This window comes from Podarcis vaucheri (genome assembly GCF_965113315.1).
Source record: "Podarcis vaucheri genome assembly, chromosome: 13".
In the NCBI taxonomy this organism is placed as follows: domain Eukaryota; kingdom Metazoa; phylum Chordata; class Lepidosauria; order Squamata; family Lacertidae; genus Podarcis; species Podarcis vaucheri.
Genome location: NC_138751.1, coordinates 17540479 through 17563516, shown reverse-complemented (window position 1 = coordinate 17563516; position 23038 = coordinate 17540479). Strand labels below are relative to the sequence as shown.

At 45.9% G+C, this 23038-nt stretch overlaps 2 protein-coding genes across 4 annotated transcripts; both read right to left on the bottom strand.

Annotated features, from left to right (window-relative positions):
- Positions 1 to 1442: 1442 nt before the first annotated feature.
- On the bottom strand, positions 1443 to 14386 carry TMEM219 (transmembrane protein 219). Of its 2 annotated transcripts, XM_082195592.1 has the most exons (6): positions 14179 to 14370; positions 3369 to 3535; positions 2327 to 2549; positions 2106 to 2214; positions 1926 to 2037; positions 1443 to 1810 (listed from the first exon to the last, which is right to left on the bottom strand). In XM_082195592.1, the coding sequence occupies exons 2-6, from the start codon at positions 3525 to 3527 to the stop codon at positions 1682 to 1684; spliced, it is 732 nt and encodes a 243-aa protein (XP_082051718.1). In that variant the 5' UTR covers positions 3528 to 3535; positions 14179 to 14370; the 3' UTR covers positions 1443 to 1681. The 2 variants fall into 2 exon arrangements, with proteins under 2 accessions (XP_082051718.1, XP_082051717.1); XM_082195591.1 differs by lacking the exons at positions 1443 to 1810; positions 1926 to 2037; positions 2106 to 2214; positions 2327 to 2549; positions 3369 to 3535 and adding an exon at positions 8675 to 10346 and having other exon boundaries at positions 14179 to 14386.
- Positions 14387 to 15867: 1481 nt separating this feature from the next.
- Positions 15868 to 22199, bottom strand: LOC309516787 (uncharacterized protein). 2 transcript variants are annotated; one of them, XM_082195655.1, is made up of 5 exons: positions 20962 to 22199; positions 20115 to 20162; positions 17971 to 18810; positions 17203 to 17235; positions 15868 to 16238 (listed from the first exon to the last, which is right to left on the bottom strand). In XM_082195655.1, the coding sequence occupies exons 1-5, from the start codon at positions 21071 to 21073 to the stop codon at positions 16189 to 16191; spliced, it is 1083 nt and encodes a 360-aa protein (XP_082051781.1). In that variant the 5' UTR covers positions 21074 to 22199; the 3' UTR covers positions 15868 to 16188. The 2 variants fall into 2 exon arrangements, with proteins under 2 accessions (XP_082051781.1, XP_082051782.1); XM_082195656.1 differs by lacking the exon at positions 20115 to 20162 and having other exon boundaries at positions 20962 to 22195.
- Between the last annotated feature and the right edge of the window lie 839 nt (positions 22200 to 23038).

The following is a 23038-nucleotide window of genomic DNA, read 5'->3' as shown; positions in this document are numbered from 1 at the left end:
AGCAGCCAAGGGGCAATTGGGTTGCTATGTGTAGCCAGAGACATTCTACCAGTTATGGCTTCTGCTGTCGCTGCAGCACTGTGAGCCTGGCAAGTAGGGGGATAGGGACTCAAAGACTCAGAAGCAGCAGAGGTGGTATGACTGAATTTCACACATTAATTTTAAATGGCTGGCCAAATTTTGGTTCAGGCACCTGTTAACTGACTCTCCTATTTGGTAGTGCAGTATGGCTGAAACCTGGGTTGAATTACCAATCAGTAACCCATAAGTTGGAATCAATGACATGAAAATTGTGATTTTATGTACAAAAGGATGGCATCTTGTGATCCCATTAACATTAATGAGAGATTACTGTCCTGGTAGAAAGGAATGCCCTGGAAGAACCCTTCCTTTCCAGTGGGTGACTCATGTAAAGAGTTAAGGCGGAACCAGCACTCCGCTAGCATCGCTGTGCCATGGTCACTTCTCTGCCAAAGACAGGGAGTTCAGGTTGAATGCTTCAGGCTCAAAGGAATGAGGCCTGTAAGCCAGCTCCAGTTAGGAAGTAGGATGCAAAATTGCACTCATTTCAGAACCTCCTCCACCTTACATTAGGGAGGTGGTTATGAACAAGGATCTTCTCCCTCTAACCCTGACTCACCAAAGTCCTTGCCTGTGAATCTTCTGAACTTTTGATGTAAGATGTATTTATTAAAACTGTCTTGATGAGACAGAGATAAGGTAAAGTCTTTGGGATGGGGTAAGGTATATGTCAGCTTCAGATGCTCTGCTCTTGAACCTTGGGTGGGTATTTGAGATAAAACCTCAGTGGTTATCCCGTAATGGTGGAATGCCCTTCCTGTTGAGATCTGCTGGGCTGCTTTCATTTCACCTTCAAGCAGTCACAGAAGACTCCAGTGAGTTTTTAATATTTCTATTCTAATTACTCTTCTCTGCTCTTTATCTGAATGTTGATTTTAAACTGTCTGCTTTTATTATGGTTCTGGTAAGCTTTGTCATAGAGTCTTGTGTAACTTTATCATTTAAAAAAATGTTGTAAGGTGTTTTGTGCATCTTTTGATTAAAAAGTGGGAAATAAATACATAAAACACAAGGAATAAACAAGCAAACCATGACAGAACTCACACCAGCAAGAAATAACATTGGATTTCTTATGATCCCATTCCCTGACCCCATTGATCAGTGATACTATGTTATATACTGGTTTTTTTATTTTAATTCATTTTTTAAAAAATGAAATTATTTTAACCTGTAGCCAAAGATCCTAATTCTAACAGAATATTTACTGGCAAAGGCATGGCAATCCCATTTAGGATAATGCTACGGTAGTCATTAACCTACTCAACCACACGTGAAGCTCCTTCAGTAACTACCTGAGAAATACTACATGATTCAATTTGTGTCACTGGTACAGCCACTTACAATACAAAAAACAAATACTATCATTTGTATGTTATTTATTGCACCATCCGCTCTCATTGGGGTTCATACAGTCACCCCACAGTGAACCAAGATAGCACTTAAACTCTTATTCACAGCTTAGCTGTCACAACAGTACATGGGCTAATTTCAGATCTGAAATATGGCATCGTTGCATGATCCAGGTACTTGGAGAAAGCAGGGCAAATGGGCAGGCTACCTGGCTTTGTTGCAGTATAGGTTTGGCATTTGCTGGACCCGCTTAGATTTGCCCCCACTTGTCTCTGGGGTTAGGATAGCACAGGCCAGCTGCACAACATAGCATGGCACAGAGGCAGAGAAGGAAAGCACTGGTCATCAGGAGCCGCTGGCTGCAGAGGGCACGATCCGCCTGAGAGTGAAAGGAGTGCAACAGTGAATGCTCCTTCCCTTATAATCCAGCTTGCATCCTGAAGAAACCCAGAATCCCCAGGTCCAAATACTGTCACTGCCCACATTCATCTTACCTGATCCAGCATGCTGGACAGGGCAGGATTAGCCTGGTAATGTGGCTGGTAACAAATTCCTGTCTCTTCTTGGTGCATGTCCCATTCCTCTATCACACATTTAGGTGGTTGTCTGGGGACAAGATGGGAGTATTGCATTAATGGGTTAAGAACTCCTTGAAACTAAATATCTTGGCTCACCTGGTCTTGGGGAGAAGGGATGAAGGTGCAGTGATGCTAAGGCAGTTCTCATGGGAGACTGAGTTCGTGATGATAGTCAGGAAGTGGATTGATTCCTGGGCATCTAGACCTGTGGTTGGAAGTTGATGGAAGGAAAGGTCAAGGGGAGACTGACATGGAACCAGAGTTCCTGAAATCTTTGGGAGGATGTTGCAATTGGTCAGGAGTGAGAAATCACTCACCTTTGAGACCCAGCTTTTCCCCAGTGACTGTCAGACCTAGGCGTGTACCATTGGGAGGATCTGTGCCATTGTGGAAGTCAAAGGTCAAGGCAACCATGACAGAGACTGTTGTAGGGGTCTCAGCAGTGGTTGTGGAGGGAGCTGGTGTCAAGGCACTTTCCTGCGTCTTATTTGGGATACAGAACATTAAGTGTGCCAGAGACTTTAGCAGAGAATTCCAGTCCTTAGAGATGAGGGAGGGAAAAGGAATGAGAATTGACTCTTAGTTGATTCTATTCTTTTGATTGCAATTTTTTCATTTGCTTCTGCCTTTTAAAGTACCTTTCCAATTTCACCCAATCTTGCCTCTAAAAATTCCCTTTTGCTCTTAACAGCTAGAAAATTGAAAGATCAGAACTGTATTATAAAAGTACCATAAAACATCTCAGAACACCCGGATCGTTGAATATTTCAGATATAGCTGCACCTACTAATTTAAAATTTTGTACTGTTGTATATCCTATTCTTTTGCTCCCCACTTCTTCTGATAGTAACCATTCAGGACTATCTTTTCAAGGACAGTTTCTTATAGCGTATTTGTAAAAACCAACAACACCCAACCCTTTGTAATTCATGAATGTTTAGCTTGGGTCATTATGGTATGATAACAGCAGCCAACACAGGCAACACTATTTTTGAGAGCAAATCAATGCAGCTGTTCAAATTCGGGTAAATCTCTCGTCTGTTAGAAAATGGAAATAAATAAAAACAATTGCCAAAAGAAGTCTGCCTCTACAACGAACACCCAACATACCTGTCATAGCCCAGAATTGTTAGGGAAATTCTGTGCGTTTTATCCGAGAAGAAACCCAACCATCCTGAAAGTTTCAGTCAGAGAACCACTCAGTTGCTGAGCCTAAACAGTTGTTAAGAGACCAAGGAGAAGGTAGAGCACCCACCATTGCCTCCTAAAGTCTCTCATGCGTCCTTTACAACCACAACCCAATTCCATCCCCAGCATTTTGGTCTGATTTTCTACTTAAGGTGATCATCTCTAGCTCACCTCTTTGACATCAGGATTCTGAACATCATGTGACTGGATGTAGGCAGCAAAACCAACAAAGGCAACAGCCAACGAAAGGAGGCAAAAGAAGAAGGTGACCAGAGGTGGGTGTCGCTCCAGGCAGACACGCAGGGAGCCCAGCAGGGAGCAGGTGACCATGGTCAGCCCTAGGAATGAGGGTGAGAAGGTTGCAGTGTCATCCCAGCACTGGAAGAAGCTGGAACAGCCAGAATCAAGGGAAACGAAAAGGCAGGCAGTGGGCTACCTATTCCCCTTTGCATTTTGTGTGCTACAATCATAAGCATTACTTTATTAAATAAATTTTAAGAAACAAATCATGTCCCAGAAATGTGAATGGAAATAACACCAAAATATATTCATTCAATCTCATAAATTGCTCAGAGGTGATTTAAATATTTAGCGTGCATGCGGTCTGGTTGTCTAAAGAAGAAGAAGAGGAGTTTGGATTTGATATCCCGCTTTATCACTACCCTAAGGCAGTGTTCCCCAACCTTGGGCCTCCAGCTGTTTTTGGACTACAACTCCCATCATCCCTCGCTAGCAAGACCAGTGGTCAAGGATGATGGGAATTGTAGTCCAAAAACAGCTGGAGGCCCAAGGTTGGGGAACACTGCCCTAAGGTATCTCAAAGCGGCTAACAATCTCCTTTCCCTTCCTCCCCCCCAACAAACACTCTGTGAGGTGAGTGGGGCTGAGAGACTTCAGAGAAGTTTGACTGGCCCAAGGTCACCCAGCAGCTGCATGTGGAGGAGCGGAGACGCGAACCCAGTTCACCAGATTACGAGACTACTGCTCTTAACCACTATACCACACTGGACTAAACTTGCTGAAAATAAAGTGGGAATTGGTTTCCTTGAGATTGCCCCTGCCTCAAGATCGCCATGTAAATGGAAAGATGATATGCTGCAACTTCGTATTCATTTTTTATGTGCTTTCCAAAAATACCTGAAGACATTTTGTTTCAACAAACATTTCCATCTGGATGAAAAGGTCTCCATCTTGTATTGCTTTTAAAAGTATGTTAGTTGCTTATATTGTAATTCAGATTGAGACATGTGAAAGGTAATTCAAAAATTAATAAAATGAATATATTTTGACTGTGGGGTGTTTTTAGACAAGTAACCACTGCCCACGTGTATCTTGACACAGTAAGGCTCTCAGGGAAGACTGCACTACATACACCTCATTGTTTAAATTAGCTCTAAATCTATGCATTTGGGGGGGGGGGACTTAAAAGTGCCAACTTCTGAAGTTAGCAACCACTAGATTCTTGATCATCTCAACTGTCTGGATGACTCTGCTTGTATGAAAGAACGTCACACTCAAGGATATACAGGTAAGGTTTTCCTACTTGACAGGTTTTCCTACTTCTCTATATTTCTGATGAAGGTGGTAAATTTCAACACAAGTTGGAAAGAAAGAGCTGGAATTATAGGTGAAAGTTGGATATTTGCAACCCATAGTTGCTTCATCTGCTCCACCCAACATGGCAATCTCATCATTGCCAAGTCTTCTCGCAGTGTGGTGTTATTTGTTGGGGATGAGGAAGGGGGAAAACTTTATAAGGAGGTTATTTTTAACAATCTCTGTCAAATCTTAAAGTGCCACATGATGTACTGTTGTTGATCACATTATTTTTCCCTTTGTTTAAATAAAGTTTTTTTTAAAAAAGGAATATGGGGATGCTGAGCTTTGTGTGTCCCCTCAAAATTCACCAAAAGAGAGAACCCCCCACAAAATGAATAAGCAGCATAAACTGTGGGAAACTGAACACCACATTTGTTTGATTTCTTAAGTTTTGTTCCATTCCTTTGTTACATAAGGCTTCCCTTCTTTGAGTCTTCGGGTCTTGTGAGACAGTTTCTCCCCATATTTCTTAAGAATTGCATGTGAATGCGTAGTTTCATGGTAGACTTGTGCTGTATATCCCACAAATGTTGGTGTGTTTACATCACACAATCAACTTGCTAGCAGTTACTGCAGCGAACTGCTAGCAAGATCATTGTGCAGCATGTGATCTCCTGTACCTTCGCTGCTGGGAATGTCAGCTGCAGGGAATTGTATGTGAGGACAGGGCTGTTGTGCTCAGACCCTGCTTGCAGACTTCCGATAGACATTAAGTCCACAAATGGTTCTAGCATAGATGGATTAAACACACTTTCATGGAGAATTAATGTGTTTTACCATTAGCTGTTAATCATGACAAGTGGAACCTGCAACAAAAAGTTGCAGTATGGAGGCTCCTATTTGGAATTCCTGCCAGCCAGCCATGCCCTTTTCCTGGATATTCCATTTTCCCTCCTCCCGCTTGTCCATTCCGCCCTCCATTCAACTGAGAGTCAATTTTCTATAGCCACTGAGCATGTTCAGTTCTTCCTGAATAACTCTTCCATGAGCACTCATCATGCGCTTTTAGCTGCACAAGGATCCACACTTGGGAGAATGAATTTGCTATTAGTGTAAGGGAAGTCTACATACAACCTCCAAACTTAAGACATAGCATGCCTGATAATACTGTCACTAGGGAGTAATAACAGGTGACAGCTATTGCTTCTATACCTGTTTATGAGCTTCCCAGAAGCATATAGTTTACCACTGTGGGAAAGGGGATACCAGACTAGATGGACCTTTCACCTGATTCAGCAAAGCTGTTGATGTTCTCCAACACTGAAAGTTCTGCTAACGCCATTTTGCCTGGTGATCCTCACAACCAACTTCTCCAACACCCTCCTAAGTGTCCCAAGGTAACTGCTAAATACAGAACAATCAACTTATACACTTTCAAAAATAGAGTGCTGGACAACTGAGGGACACTTGGTCCTTTTTGATTTCTCAGATCCCACTATGATCCACATAGCAGCCACCATATCCTCAAAAGGCTAAGACAATGTGTATGTTGCCTCCTTCCCCTCACCCCACTGTTTCATATCTACCTCCTAGCATCTTTCTTCTAAATCGCAGATTAAATGAAAAGGCATTGGCTGGAGAAGCCCTGATCTTTAGATATGTATTGCTTGATTGAGTGTTTGTGGTGCTGCTGGGGGGCAATAGTTGTGGCTTTTCTGGATTGCGTCCTACATTACACAACACACAGGAGGCGAGTCCTCTGTAAGAAACAACATGGTGAGCACATAAAGATTATCACATGTGGCAAGTACACTCCTGGTGGTCTTCAAAGTCTGTTTATGCAGCAACAATTCTACACATGCGATTGTTGCCCACCATTTTCTAATGTGGGTTATACATTTCCAGCACTTGTAACAGGGGAAGTGGCATTCAGTGGTGAGGGAGAGGATTGTCTCCAGTAGTAGCTGTACTCAGAACAGACCCAAAGAACTGAATGGACAAGACTATCTTAGGTTCAATAATTTCAGGTCTCCTTTAGAGTAGAACTTAGCTGGATACAACCCAGAGACTCTCTTGAGCAACCTCTGTGCTCTAGTGCTAAGCTTAGGGGAGTTCTGCTACAAATTCAATCCTGGCGACACTAAGACAGACTGCTGCCTACGGAAGCAAAGGAAATGTAACAAATCTTTTTACTTTGAAGTGGAGGAACATGCTACAGTTTTTGCTTAAAGCCATTTTGTTAAAATGATCCCACTAACTGTTCAACGTTGCAGTTGTGGCAAATGGCACATAATTGTCAAAAGCTACTTTCTACACATTCTGTGTGTCTGCACAATATTGCATTGTGAAAGAAAGGATCAGCAGAACATGTTTGCAACCAAAGTACACTGGTTACTGCTTTGCACTATCGCTTCAGAAGTCTCCCCTTGAAGACCATCCCTAGCAATTAGCAAACAGGGCATTAAGCACAATGACCATTATCATGAATGCATTTATTCTGTGTTTGGCTTCCCTATCAATTGAAAAAATATACTTTCCTAGAAAAATCTTAAATATGGAAGGACAAGTGTTTTGTAAAGCAGCTCAGTGATTTATTCATTTTTAAGAACAGGAGCGAACCATGAGTATGAGTGCTTCCTCTCTCATGTGCCCCATAGGAGGGGAAGATTCCCAGTTTGTTAAATCAGCTTCACTTGACATCTGAACTGAGAAACAGTGGTTTCAGTGTTGCTGACATTTCTGGTTTGCAAGCCAGGATAAAACCATGTCTGCCCAGATATGGAAAGTGGGAGTTATCAAATGCATTCAGACAGTCATATCTTATTAGTAATATCTTATTAGACTTATTAGGCTGAAAAAATGCATAAGCTTTTTGCCCCTGAACACAGTCCCTTCACTTTTCCCTGAAAGCTGCAATTAAACCAGTAAAGCCAGCAGTGTCGATTTCCCTTAAAAAGGAGCCATTTTTGCAATTTAGCAAAAATATAACAACAAAACACAACTTAGTGTTTTCACTTTTTGAAATATGGCAACCCTACCAAACCAGAAAATTATGATTAGAAGATTCCTGGTTTTAGTGTGAACAAAAGTCTTGTTCGTATCTTAGCTTAATAAGACTGTCCAACCTGTTTCATTATGTGGCTCCATGGTTACTGGTTCATATAAATCTCATGTCAGCCATTCCCCTTGAAATCCATGTGTCTCATCTTAAAAATCCCTGGGTCTCCAGATGAACCTGCAACACTGAAACCGCTTTTGGATGACACCCAGAAGACGATATCTTCATGTAGCAAAGTAGCATAAAACCTGCATTTAGTATTGGAGAGGCTGGAGTAGCATGCATCTTCATGATCTTTGTTGATTTCCCCCATAAACAGCTGGATACTGGACTAGCCAACTGAAACATCTTGAAATATTTCTGGGCATAGCTGTCAACCTTCCCTTTTTTTTGCGGGAAATTCCCTTATTCCAGCGCTGCTTCCCGCTGCTTCCCACTGCTATCCCGGATTGTTAGATATTCCATACACTGTCCCCGGGACAGGTGAGGCTGGTCCCTTATTTTCGAGGCTGCTGATCCCTTATTTTCAAATCTGAAAGTTGACAGCTATGTTTCTGGGTGAACATGATAGGATTACACAGAAAGTCCCAGAGAGTTCAGTAAGACGTAGTCCCAGGTAAGTGTGCATAGGATTGCAACCAGTGTACTTTCTAACGGGCTAGAAAATTTGTCCATGAACTTCCATTTTCATTAGGCAGGTATACTGTGTCCTTTTCTTAATGTTTTAGAGATAGAGTGGTGGGTATGTAAATCCCCTTTAAGAAAAACTGTTCACTCTTCTGTTTTACACCAGCATTGGTTCAAGTCCCACCCTATGCTTTTACCATAGCAATTACCTTTTTAAAAATCCCATCTCTTAGAAAATATAGCAGCAGACCACTCAAAATCATAGCCTTTTTATTTGACATGTAGAAAACTACCACAGTAGACTTCAGCAATGCAGGGTCTGCATGCTACAACCAGGTCATACACACCCATGAAATTACATGGACAAATGAGCCTGCTTTGCTTCCCCCACCCCATTTTACACAGGGTCCTTTTCAAAATAGGAGCAATAAGCAGCCCTGATCTGGCAAGCTCTCTTGGTCAGTCCAGCCTCTGACAAGGGCACCCTTGGCCTGGCTGAAGCATTCTGGCTTTCAGCCACTGCAGGGCTTTCCAACGGCTCCAGCAACTCATCCCCTTTGATCTCGCAGATATTGTGCAGGATACAGCAGGTGGCTATGACCACAGGAATGAGCTTCTCCCTCACATCCAGCCTCATCTGCAGGCACCTCCAGCGAGCTCTCAGGACCCCAAAAGCTCTCTCCACACACACGCGGCACTTAGCGAGCCTCTCGTTGAATTTTTCCTGGGCCCCGGTTTTTGGCGCTGGGTACGGCTTCATGAGCCAGGGCCGAAGCGGATAGGAAGGATCCCCGATTATGATAGGGGTCATTGAAACGCCTTCCAGCACTGTTGGCGCCTGTGGCCCAAAAGTGCCTTCGTCCATGCTGTTGAAGAACGGAGAGTTGTGCAAGATGCGGGAGTCGTGGGACCTCTCCGGAAAGCCGACGTAGATATCGGTGAACCGGGATTTGCTGTCCACCAGGGCCTGCAGCACCATAGAATAGAAACCCTTGCAATTAATGTAGGAGTCGGCAGAGAACGGGGGGCAGAGGATGGAAATGTGGATTGCATCGATTGCGCCGAGGCAGTTGGGGAAACCCATCTCCTTGAAGCCCTCAATGATCTCCTGCGGATCTCCCAGCTTAATGATTTGGTTCAGCAGCCTGCTGTTTATTTCCTCGCACACTTCTTCAAATATCGAGCAGGCTGACGAAATCCCCACCCCGAAGAGCTCTGAGACGGTCTTGTAGCTGTCATGGTGCGCCAGCTTCCAGATAGTCATGGCGACTCTTTTCTCCACAGGGATGTGAGACCGCATGCCGGTGTCCCGGCGCTGCAGGGCAGGGCGCAGTTCCTCAGCGATGTACATCAGCGTGGACCGCGACATCCTGAACAAGGAAATCCAGCACTTGTCGTCCTGCTCGGAGTTGATCATCCGCTCCCACCATTCGCTGCACCTCGGAAGCATCCAGTGGGAGCGCTCAGACAAGGCCATCAGCTCGTGCTCATAGTGCAGCGCGGGAGAAGACGAGTACACCATGGTGACCACGGAGACGATGGCGTTCCGGTGAAGCCGCAGCAGGGCTCTCTTGCGGCGGACGCTGGCCGAGAGGATGCGCCTGAGCACCGCGGCCGACCTGCGGAAGCGCCTCCTCTGCAGAATCCTCGCTATGGCGAAAATCACCGTGCGCCTGTTGAGCATCCATTGCTGCACCAGCAACTGGGAGGTTTGGACGCAGGCAGCAACCAGAGCCAGGCACTCCTGATCCATTTATCCGGCCGCTCTTGAAGAAGCTTGCAGAAGGCTCGGGAGGAAGTGGCGTGAAGGTGCTACGAGAAAAACCTTCCCCTTGCTACACCCTTAGCCAAGGCAGGGATGACGTCGCTGGGCAGGGACAAGACATCACCAGTCCTTGTGCTTCGGCCGGAAAGCTGCTGTTGAGCTGAAGGGCAATATATTGTAACTGAATCATATTTGTATTTCAACTGTGAAGGCCTTTTCTAAACAGCAAAATAGATGGAGCATAAGAAAATTATTCCACCACACTTGGGAAAGGTCCAATCTCTGCCCATTCTACATTCCAAAATTCATAAAGGTTTCAGAGTTGCCTATGGCTCTGTTCTGTCTTCCCCACCCCAGCTTCCCTCCAGTGCCCATAAATAGTCTTCCAGCTGACCACCCCTCAATGACATTGCTATATTACTCCCATAGTGTTCGTCTTACATCAACCCACACCCACCTCCAGTAACTGTCTACTCTCTGAAGCTAGGACTTTATCTCAAAACTGGTCAACCACCTGATATCTGATTTGTAACTTAATTGGCTTCAAAGGTTCAGCATCCCTGCTTGTTTCAGATGTGCTCAGCCCAACAGGAGTTACTCAGCAGTGATGGGAAAGCGCTCTATACATACTCAGAGGCAATTAGGCTGAGTCTTGAAAATCAGGTTCTGAGGTAAATCCTGTGAGATTTAAAATCTTACCACTTTTCCAGAGCTCCACCTCTGCTCAAGTTTGTGAGACAGCTGCATTTTATTTCCCCCCAAATATTCCATTTGAACCATGACTACAGCGAAATGAACAGTTTTAAATCCTCTTTTCTGTGAAATGAGCAGAATGCTAATGTGTTCTCAGTGCTTAAAGCTCACAGAATCAGAGCAGTTCTGTTGGCCTACTGACCCAAATAATTCAGTTCAGTTGCTCTTCCACCATCCTTAGCAAAACGCCCAGAAGTCATTTAATGCCCAGCTTTGACTTACTACAAAAACAGTGAAGAACATCGGGAACTGATCTACATGTTCTCTGCTACAATAACTCCCCCACTCCCCCTTCCACAGGGAATATTGATTTTTCTCATGCAACACAGTTTTCCGTGTGTCCTCAGTACATTAGGGCTGCAACCCTGTGCATCCTTGCTTGGAAGCAAATCGCACTGAACTCAGTGGTACTTACTTTTAAATAATAACATGGTTAGGGCTGGATGCAAACCACATAGATAGAGAGAGCTTTGGGACCCCATTACGGATAGAGGTACCAGCTTCAATAGCAGCCTGGGTTCCTACATAGTTCTGTACAAGCCACTGTATCTTCTAAATACTTATTTGAGAGGCATTTAATCTGATCATCATCCCATACTCAGTTGCCAAAGACAATGAAGAGAAGAAAGAACAGTGACTTGGCATAGGGAAGAGGGGAAGGATGGCCAAGATAGTGGCATGGAAAGACAGATAGTCTGGAGACAGAAAGTGGTTTGGTTTAAACTCTAACAAAGGATCTACTGGGAAACTCCTTATCCATCCCATCCGTCCCTATTTTCTAGGTGTGGCCCTGCCTTTGGGAATTTGTTACCAAAATCACGTTAGCAATCACATACTAGAGCTCTCATTCTCCAGCATTCATCTCTCACACACAAACACACACAGTTGAATCTATAGGTGTGTTTCATCTCAAGTGCACCTACGTGTGCAGGCATCCCCAAACTTGGCCCTCCAGATGTTTTGGGACTACAATCCCCACCATCCCTGACCACTGCTCCTGTTAGCTTGGGATGATGGGAGTTGTAGTCCCAAAACAGCTGGGAGGCTGAGTTTGGGGGTGCCTGCACGTGTGAATGCACAGACACTAATGTGCAATGGGAGCACACAGCCTGCTCACATTACAACTGTAGAGGTGTCTTTTGCCCTGTTAATGACAATGCCTCATATTCCTAGACTGCTTTCAAGTGCTCACAGTAGTTCACATGCATCATCCAGCTGCAAGCCTGTAAGTCGGTATTATCCCCCAATATGGCAAGAGGGGTGAGGTTGAGGGAGAACTGCTTCCCCAAGGCACCTTGTGAGCTCAGGGCAGAGGTAAGATCCAAACCAGTCCTGACTTCTGACTCATAGCTCAGTCTCTCAGGCACTACACTACACCAGCTTTCTCTTAATAAATTAGTGAGGGGACAATTGTGATTTAAAAAACAACTATGGGTGGAATTATGGCTAGGGCTAAGGAGATTGTTCCATCAAGCAAGCAGCAAACAGAACAATTTCCCCTCTCCTCCCTGTGAACTGTTCTGGGGGTTCTCATGACCCTTCAGAGCAGATTTGGGAGAGGCCTAAGGTGGGTGAAGCCCCATTAGGCTAGTAGAAGTCTTTGTGCTGGCGTCTGCTAGTGAAATAGGATAACTGAATCCTGCCCTATCTTTACGAAAACTGCCTGCTCAGCTAATGAGTCTGGGGAGGGAAGGCCAAAAGGCAGCATGCCATGTGCAAACCAGAGCCCCCTTGCCAGATGAGAACTAGTCAGCAAGGCTTACTGTTATTTCATGGTTCAGTGGTAGCACTCAAAACAGGTTCCAGGCAGGTTAAGCTCCCAGCTCAAAATAAGCTTTTAGGTTAGACAGAAATATGAGTAAGCACGTGTGAAAATGGTTAGTGTTGTACAGCAGTGTGTTATTCATTTAATACACAATATCCCACCTTTCCAGGGACGCAGGTGGCGCTGTGGGTTAAAGCCTCAGCGCCTAGGGCTTGCCGATCGAAAGGTCGGCGGTTCGAATCCCCGCGGCGGGGTGCGCTCCCGCTGCTCGGTCCCAGCGCCTGCCAACCTAGCAGTTCGAAAGCACCCCCAGGTGCAAGTAGATAAATAGGTACCGCTTACCAGCGGGAAGGTAAACGGCGTTCCGTGTGCTGCGCTGGCTCGCCAGATGCAGCTTGTCACGCTGGCCACGTGACCCGGAAGTGTCTCCGGACAGCGCTGGCCCCCGGCCTATAGATGTGAGATGGGCGCACAAACCCCAGAGTCTGTCAAGACTGGCCCGTTCGGGCAGGGGTACCTTTACCTTTACCTTTATCCCACCTTTCCTCCAAGGAGCTCAAAGAGGCATACATAGCTGTCCCTGCATTTTATCTTAACAACAACCCTGTGGGTGAGGTTAGGCTGAAAGATAGTGACTGACCACCCTAGTTGAATGGGGATTTGGATCTTGGTCTCCCCGGTCCTAGTCTGGCACATCACCCGCAGCACCACAGGAATTGGGTTATGAGATCCAGGTACAAACTTTCTTAATGGCAAAAGTCCATCAAGCATGGTGAGAAACAATGATGTGGCTGACTGACTTCCAAAGTGACAAGAAGAACACTGAAAACCAGGATTGCTTGCTAAGAAGTGCTTTAGGAACAATTAATGATAATGGGGAAATGCAGGATTTCACATGGAAGGTAGACATATAACTTCTTTTTCAGCTGTGCACTGAGAAAAAAATGCATTCACTTGTAAATAGTCTAAGCTCCAGAAATATGGGAGTGTATTAATCTCTCTCAATGTATGCACGCAAGGTTGCAATTCTATGCATACTTACTAAGAAATAAGCTCCACTCACTTCTGGGCATATATATGCAAAGGATTGTGGCGTGTGTGTGACTTTCCCTGACTGAGAGGCAAAGTCAATACTTTGCATTCAGAAAATGCAAGTTCAACCTCTGGCCATATGCAGCTAGAAGCGTTCAGCTTGAGAAAGACCATGGAGAGCAGCTGCCAGTCAGAGTAAACAATACAAGATGGACCAATGGGCTGACTTGGTGTGAGGCAGCAAACGAGGGCAAAAAAACCCCCTATTTTATCCCCCAAGGGGCTACATTCTTCGAAACCTAAATCTTTGCGTATTTTGTTCCAAAAGCCAGCCTAATAGCTGAACAAAAGGATTTAGATGAGAATAACCAGATGGAGAACAGACCCGGGGGAAGAAATGCAAGAATGGTACACAGTTAAGAAAAGTGCAACCTTATCTTACCTCCGTCCTGTTCTCTACAGCCCTCCAGGCTGGCGCTCAGGCGACTTCCCCTTTTACTCGGGGATTCTGTCCCTTTAAGAGGCAGCTGCGCACACCCATTTCCTAACTCCTGCAAAGGAATCCTATCAGGTATTACTCTCAGGCGCAGGCGCAGGCGAGACTCCTCCGCGCCACTCTCAATCCGCGGGCGAATGGGCGCTTTCAAGTGACGCACAGGCGCGCACGCGCCCCGCGCTGCCCTTCCGCCATAGAAACAGTGCCGCTCCCTACACTGTAAATCACGTCATCGACTTAGGCCTCGGAAGGGAGGAGGCCGCGCGCCTTCCCGGATAACGGCTGCTCGGGACCATAGAGGAGAGTCTTCCGAAGAGCATAGAGCTACAACTACTGGAAGCTTTGAGAGCCATTTTGGTCGAGGGCAAAGAGTACTTATTTATAGATCATTAATATATTATATCGTCAAAAACGGTTTTAGCTACATTTAGGTCAACTCTTTATGAAATATTCACCTTTTAAAAGAGGCAAACCAACAAAGAGCGCATTTTCTCCTCCCCCTCGCCCAGTGCAGGTCAGGAACAGTAAGTTATATGGCTCATTTTTTGTTACTTGTCTACTTGTGTTTTTAAGCCCAGAAAAGAGTAACTGCAAAGCAACCCAGGCTCAGGTTTGTATAAAAGGAGGCTCAGGTTCAAATAAGCAAGCAATTCAGACCGTACGATGTTTACTTGGACCTTTCCCATTAATTTTAATACCATTTTGGGGGGCGGGGGGGGGAGATTGGGCTCATAGCTTTCTGTATTTTTCTACGAAACAGCTGGGCTAAGAAAATGTTTTGCCCCTATGAAGGCTATCAACATTGCACTCTTACCCAACAGGACACAGGTGGCTCCTTCCTTTGGCTTTCATGATAAATTGTGGTGGGGATTTATTTCACACACTTCCTCATTACCACTGCAACTAAGCGTCTTTACTGAGAAGCCATTGTGCTCTGTAGGGTTTACTCTTCACTAAATTGGCCACATCAGTTCACTGGCTTTTAAGATGGCAATCTTGTTTTTAAAAGTGAGGAGCTTTTTTATAGTGGCAACCAGCTTAGAAACTCAGCAAATGAGAATAGAAATAAAGAGTATCGAACCATTAATTAGCATTTAGGTAAACTAGCACTGTATCTCTAAAAGATGCCTAGAAGTAAAGTTATGCTGAGCATAATCTCGTCACTATGCTGGCAGAGGAAACACTGAGCAAATATCAAGTCACATAATTTCAGTAGAAATCACCCCTGCCTTCTTGAAGACATCTTCTGAAAACTGTTTATAGACAGGCCTTCACATTTTTTTCCTTTGTGACCAACCAGTATTTACTGGTGTTTTTAATGATGCCTTTGGTGGTTTTATCTTGTATGTTGCATACCACCTTGTCAATACTTATGAGAATGCAGCTTATAAATTCTTCAGTGGATAAACAAATAAAACTATTTCTTAGCCATATATCAATAGTTCCTTGTGGTAAACCTCCCAAAGCTTCTCCTTTGTGCTTTCAAAAATTCACTCACGTTTTCCCATCTCTACCCCTTAAAATAATTTCCCTCCCAAACCATTTTCCGTGCCTTGAGCCACATCACTACCTACCCCATGCTGGTAACACACCTGTGTAGCGATGAATAACGAGACACTGACAAGGCAAGAGAAGTGAATTTAAATAAATTCTTTTTTTGCCTTTATTTTCAGGGGAATCCAGAGAAATTAAAAACCATGTGAAGAAATTAAAAACCAGAGCATTAAATCAGAGAGAAATAGAGAGAGAGCAAGAGAGAAAAAGAGAGGTGAGGCATTAGCCCCACTGAGACAATTTGAGCTATAACAGCAAAGGGAGGGAGGTAGGCAGGTGGCAGAGCTTCCCCTTTCAAGATGCTTGGGCTTCTCCAGTCTTCAAGGGGGGTGGGGTGGGCATCTTGCCTCTCCCCATGTCCCCCTCATGTCTTAGCGGTGCTTCCCCTGGGAATTATTGAAGTTAACCCTTCCCATCAAAGGTGTCTGTGTAGACCGTCACTCTGCTAGGATCTAGATGGAAAAAGAAATAGTGATGGCAACAGGAACAATGCCTTGAAGGGAGATGTGCCACAGATAATGTGCATACATACATACATACACACCCCAAAATCCCACTCTCCCCCCTACTATCCTCAGTGGCTGGCCACAGAACAGACCCTTCGTTAATCTGCTCTTTTGTGATTTGGTTTAATTGTTTAAGGCAGCTCCACATCCAACATCAGATAGTTGTGGATTTCAGCCGCTCTACTTTCCTATCTCCCATCACATGACTTCACAAGGTCCAGTTTATTCACCTCCCCATACTGCACAGAACCAATCACCCCAGTTTTTCAGATAGCATCTACCTGCTCCTGCCTGCTACTACATGAATAGAAAACCTGCCTGGCTCATGGGCCTAGGCTGGCAGTGGCACTTGTCTTCAGTGTCACTGACTCGAGTTCTCCAGGCAATGATGTGGGGTCAGAAACATTTTCAAAGTGTAATTTGAAACTTGTGTTAGATGATCAAAAGCCAGCACCTCCTACCAGTTATGTCGTCAAAACTATGGAGCACATGCACTCAAACACATCTAGGACACAACATTAAATAGCAAACCACGAAAAGACACAGTATTAAAATGTAGAATCAGTGCCCTCAGCTTCTGAAAGCAATCCTCACAAAAGGCTGGATTTTTTCAAAATACGAGTGGTCAGATTAAATTTGTGGTTTTTGTTTGTTTTTTGCATGTGTGGTACAGTAGAGAGGGAGACGCAACTGAATATATGGCAAGGATTGGAAAGTATGAATTACACACCCACAATTCTTAGAGTCACATCCCTGTCCTAGGACTCTGCTCCCCTCCACTTCACATTGTTGTACATTACTGCAAATCTTAATACCCCCTTTAACATGAAGCTATCCAGCCCACTGTTGAGCCCCAAAGGTCATATTTATGAAGCCACTGATTTAGGCCCAGGCACCTCCATTTGCTTACCTTGACTGTGTAGCTCCCATATATGTCTCCACTCTGTATTAGAAGGGGGGAAAGGGAAAAGGCAAATTAGAGGAAGCCAAGCACTGTTTGTAAATAAGCCCCAGTGCCCTAAGACCCTCCAACACAGCTGAAGCTGCTGACTTCTCAAGACAATGCCCCGAAAGTTCAGCCACACTGAGAAAAGTTGGGGTCTCAGTGCACTGAAGGTCACATGCCCATCCAAACCTTTCCCCAAGCTACATAAAACTTGATGTGGGAATCTGTGCTCTCTGGAGCAATGCTTAAAATTATGAGGGAGCTAAATGATATCCATCTATAACTACCTCTTTAGCCCAACCAGGGCCTCTTTTTAGCCTTCTAAAAACAATAGCTGACAAAGTAATCAGAAAAGGTAGGGATAAGCTTGATCATCTGGGTAGAAGTAATTCATGCCCTAGTCTGTGGAGCAAATGTAAACTATAGTAGAATTCAACCTCAGAGCAGTGAAAAGATTGTCCTTTATTTCTTCTGACAGCCAATACTACCCAACACCTCTCCACTTTCATGAACTGCAAATGTTCTTTGTGCTGTGTGACTGCACATTCACTCACCGTCTTCACAAACATCCCTAGCTTTCCAAATGAAGCATTTCCTTGTGTCCTCCATCCCTTCTCTCTTGACTATGTTCAGCTACCTATGGGACAGCTCCCAAGCCTCAACACACATGCTTTGGTTCTCCTCCCTTTCCCTCATGCCCAATGACGCACTGGGCTCCTTCCAGCACCTTACCGTCCAGATGGTAATTTTTTGCAGCCTGCCAGTCGCTAACTTCCATTTTCTCCCAGGATGCTCCGGCATCTGCATCTCGTTCATCCACGTCTGGTGCCGTCCCGCCACCCCCTCCATGCCCAGCCCCCGGCTCGTTGATAAAGGAGAGGCCCCACTCATTCTGAAAGATGGCTCCCAGGTGCTGTCGCCGACTGCTGTCAGATGGCGGGGGGCTACTTGGGGGTGGCGCCAAGACACAGTTGGGGAGGCTATTGGTGGTGCGGACGGCTGAGGCAGGAACATGGCAGGCTTTCCCCGGTTGATCCAGGTTCTCTTTCAGCTTGCTGGCATAAGAGATCTTGGGGATGATCCGGGCACTGCTGCTATCAACAGGGAAAGCGGGAAGTGGCCGGAAGAGCGACCATGTTTCCTTCCCAGAATCCTCGTTGGCTGTGTTGGCGGCATTAGATGTGGCGGCAGGCTTCTCACTGGCTTTGACGGTGCTGCCTCGTTCGGATTCGGGAGACGACGACGGGGAGGGTGGGTCGGAATAGCCACGGCGCCGGTGCTGCCACCGTCCGTTGGAGATGCTCTCAGGAGCACAGTGATGGCCGTTTGTGCTAGGTCCCCATTCCTTGCGGTCTGAGGGGCTGCCTCGGTAGGTCTTGCGGTATGCTGTAGCATGGAAGGGGCGGGCATGGTAAAAGCGATGAGGGTAGCGGTGGGGATGGTGGGCAACAGGAGGGTCCCGCTCAGACAACTGGAGGTTGCGGATGTTGAGGCTGTTGGAAGGGCTCAGGGGAACACTGGGTTCGTCAGCTATCTCAGAGGGAGCAGTATACCCGTTGGACTCCCAGGCACCTGAAGAGGAAGAAGAGAAAGGGTGAAGACCATGCCTGTCTCACGTCCCTTTGTCACCCTCTCACACCTAGAATGTAAGCACCTCAGAGCAGCAACCCCATTTTTTATTTTGGCAGGTAGGGAGCTTACGTTAACTCTTGTCAAGTGCACCATCAACAAAAATGGTGCCTCAACGCAGTTCATTCCAACCCTCCCAAAATACCAGACTGCTCAGTTACTGTTTGGAGTTTTGGTAAGAAAGTTGGGGGATTAAAAGGTGCTTAAATATGATATCTAAATATTTGAACATATTTCTGGTTTTCATTTATCTGGAATGCAGACACATTCACCTCTCTCAGTTTGGGGGTCAACAGGTCATAGATAAGGCAGATAGCCCATGGGGTTAAAATACCCTTGAGGTCGTTTATCTGGGATGTGCAGGTGGCTAAAATCTTCACATCACTTAAGTGATTTCAAAACCCCTCTCCGTGCTGCTAACTCAGTCAATTCCAAAACAGTGATCTTTAGTCAATAAAATGGGGGGGGGATTCCTCTTCTGATATTTATTAATGAATTATAAACTCTAAGACAAGTACAAAGAACCTTTTGCCCTCCAGAAACTGCTGAACCACATTTTGCATCTTTATGGCCATACTGACAGGGGCTGACGGAAGTTGTAGTTCAGCAACATCAGGAGATCATATGAAAATACCACTTCGGAGGTTGGTTTAGCCCACTCCCCGCTTTTCTGGTTATTTAGCATTCAAAACATGCTGTCTTCAAGTTTCCAAGCTTCTCTACATTGTGATTAGCAAAGGGGGGGGGGGGGTGGAATGGAACCAGAGGTGTTCATGATGAAGAACTCAAACCTATAAGATCCCTTCTCTCAAGCCCTAACCAATTTCAGGTTCCTCAAACCCTTTCCCAATAATTCTAGGATCCCTTCCTGTAAGCCACTGAGCTCTGGCCTTGCTGCCCAGAGAATTAAAGAGTCCTCGTTTTCCCATCTGTAGGCCTTCATTCCTCTCCTAAGTATACCCCAGGAGTGTAACAGGAGGAGGAAAGGGATATGAAGAACATGCTACTTTTTCCACATGGGTATCTAGTAAAGAAGCACGGTGGCAGATAATCACTTCTCCACATCTTTTCAACAGGGAAGAGAAGATGGGGAGCATAGAGGGTGGGCATTCGGGGCTCTAGGTTCTCAGGATGAATGTATCTCACCCAGCACTGAGGTGCAGCCACCTCTGGAACAGAAAAACATGCAGAAAAAGCATGACAGAAAGGAAAAGGGGAAAGCCCAATCCCAGTTCAGTATAACACACCTTCTCTGGAGACCTGGCTTGGCCTGTAGCCCAGCTCTGCTCCACCCCCTGCGTGACAGAAAGAAGGTTTTATTTTCAACATTTAGATGCATTAAGGACAGCTAGAACTTAGATGCATGCTACAAAAGGCAGTTAATCAAACCAGAGCCACTGAATTAATAGCCAAATAGTACCCACCCCAGTAAGGAAAAGGAAACAAACTCTGGGAAGGGAGTGTGATCCAGTAAGTTGAGATTTACCAGGTAAGGGGCAAGTCTGCATGATCCTGTGGAGATGCAGCAGCTGATGGTTTAGGGTAGGATTCCCAACATGGGCTGTCTGAATCTTTTTTTTGGGGGGGAGCAGGAAACTTAGCTTGGGGGATGGGGGTTCACAGCTCCACAAATCAGATAGACACTATAGGGCTGAGGTAAAGGAAATTGAAATAAGGATGCACTCTAGTGGTGAAAAAAGCTTGCTTGTCCCAGGAGTTCAGTTTAGGATTAAATGGATAACAGATGCATGCAAGGAGTTTGGGGTGTGTGTGAATGGATTGATAAGGGCAAGGATCTGCTGAGGTCGTTGGGAACTAAAGGAAATGTTTCAAAATGCTAAGCACCAACACCAAAGCTCTGGGTGCTCAAGAAGTTGGGTTTTGAGTAGCCAGTCTTGAGTAGGCGGTGGTGGAGGGTTTGGGAACTTGTGGCTCTCCAGATGTTGCTGGGCTACAGCTCCCATCATCCCTGACCAATGGTCATGCTGACTTAGTGCTCATGGGAGTTGGAGTCCAACATTTTCTGGAGGACCAGAGGTGACTTCATAGAAGGGACTTAGAAGATGATAAAATACTGGATGCAGTTTAAGTTACCTGTCCGGATGCGGTTGCTGAGGTTGTGGCATTTTTCCTTCTTTCCACCGAGGAGACGCAGCTCCTCCTCTGGGTTGCGATTTTCATCCATTCCCAGCTCCTCCTTCTGCATGGCCTCTGACTGTGTGTGATGCAGATCTCAACAGCAATAGAGCTTCGAGGATGTGGAAGGTATTCCTAAACCCCAGAGTCCTGACTACAGTCTTGCTCTCAGCCTCCTTTTCAAGCAAAACACCACAGGGTGCCCAGCGATTCTACTCTTCCTCTGTTTCCCTGCACTGCAAATTAGTAGCCTATGCCTGAAAGCTATTCACTCTCTTGCAGCCGCAAAAGTCACCTCAGTGGCAGAGAAAGTTGCCAGGTACCTCGCAGAGCTCCCCAACTTCTGAAATGCTACAGTAGCTTAAAGAACCAAAGGAAACTACTTCTATTTGTACCTACACTCCTTTCCACCTCTGCAGCTTGGGCTTCAACACCCTACGCTGTATACAAACACCTGTATAAAACTTCGGGAGGAAGTTGCCCCCTCGTTTTCCGTTTCAGCTGTCTGTCTGCCCTACGGTACCCCACCCACCCCAGTTAGCGCTTCCCGGCTGAAAAACCAACCAACCCAAGGATCCAGCCCCAAACGCGGCACCTCCCTACAACCGTAACAGAAGCTTTCTTCCTTACGAGCAGCAAAAAAAGCTTTTTCCCTTGCTTACACCCCCACACTCGAGGCGACTCCCACCCACCCCGCAACCTTTGCTAACAGCTTTGCTTCCCGGTAGTCTTTGCTTTTTTATAAAAAAAAACCCACCAGCCCAGATCTACCGCCCCCGCTTTTGGGGTCGCAAACTTCCTCCGCAGTCTTTCCCAACCTTTTCGGCCTCGCTTTCCCGGTTCCGTCAATTGGGGCCCTTGTTTCGTCAGAGCTCAGATAACTCTAGGCCCAGCCTGACGCTCTCAAAATCACAGCCAGGAACCCTCCGCCTGAAGGGGGATCCTTTTTCCTTTTTTTAAATTAAAAAAAAGAGAACCTCCCCAGGAAGGCCCTAACTCAAGGAGCCCCGTCGCTTCCGCCCCAAGCCCCGGCTGCCCGCTTTGCCTCTGGCCGGCTGCCCCCCAACTACAAGGCGGCCCCCCCGCGCTCCAGCCCCGCTCTCCTCCCTTCACCTTCCTCAGGCCCAGGCGATTCAGCCAAGCCCGCCCGGCACATTCACCCAGCCAGCCCCCGCCACGTGACCGGTTTCCCCCTTTGGCCTCCTCTGGTCACCTGATCCTCAAAGCGCCGTAGCTTCCGGGGAGGTAACCGTGCCGCGTGACCCGCCCTCTGTCATGTGATCGCTTCGTCTATCACGTGACTAGAGGGAGTTGCTTCCCCCCTCCCTCTTCTTTGCTTCTTCACTTTGACCCGCCCCTTTCTTTCGTACAATTGGGTTGGTTGCGTTTTTCTTGTGGAGTTTAAAAGCACCGTGTGCTTTCCCACCCCCCGCCGTATAATTTTATATATTTTCTCATATATAGGCTGCTCCCCGTGCCGCCCTCGAAGAACATTATGGAAAGGGTGAGACCGACTTGGCCCCATCCATAAACCAAAGTGAGTAGCAGCCACAGGGCTCTTGCTTCGGCCCCTTTCAGTCCTAGGAATAACAGCTGTAAGGATTTCGCAGCTAAAGCTGCAAACCCTGCCATGTCTGCTCAGAAGTAAGCGCCATTAAATTCAGTGGGGCTTACTCCCAAGTCAGGATCGCAGCCCTCATGCTCCCCACCTTCCAATCTCGTTTCCTTTTGTCAGGTATTTTAGATTGTAAAGGAGGGGACCATATTACTCATTACTGTAAACTGCTTTGGGTGCCTTGGTCGGCTGAAGGGTAGGGTAAAAATACTTTAAATAGCATCATAAATAATATACTTGGTGGTGGCTCACATAGAGTTTAGTGGGGCTTGCTTTTATACATAAAAATATGTAGATTGTTTGCAGATTGATTGCAAACTACAGTGTACATATAAGGGTTAAAAGTTTATCATCACAACTGCAACACTAGGTGTTTCATGTTTAAATAATATAGTAATACAAAAAAACTGCAGATACTGT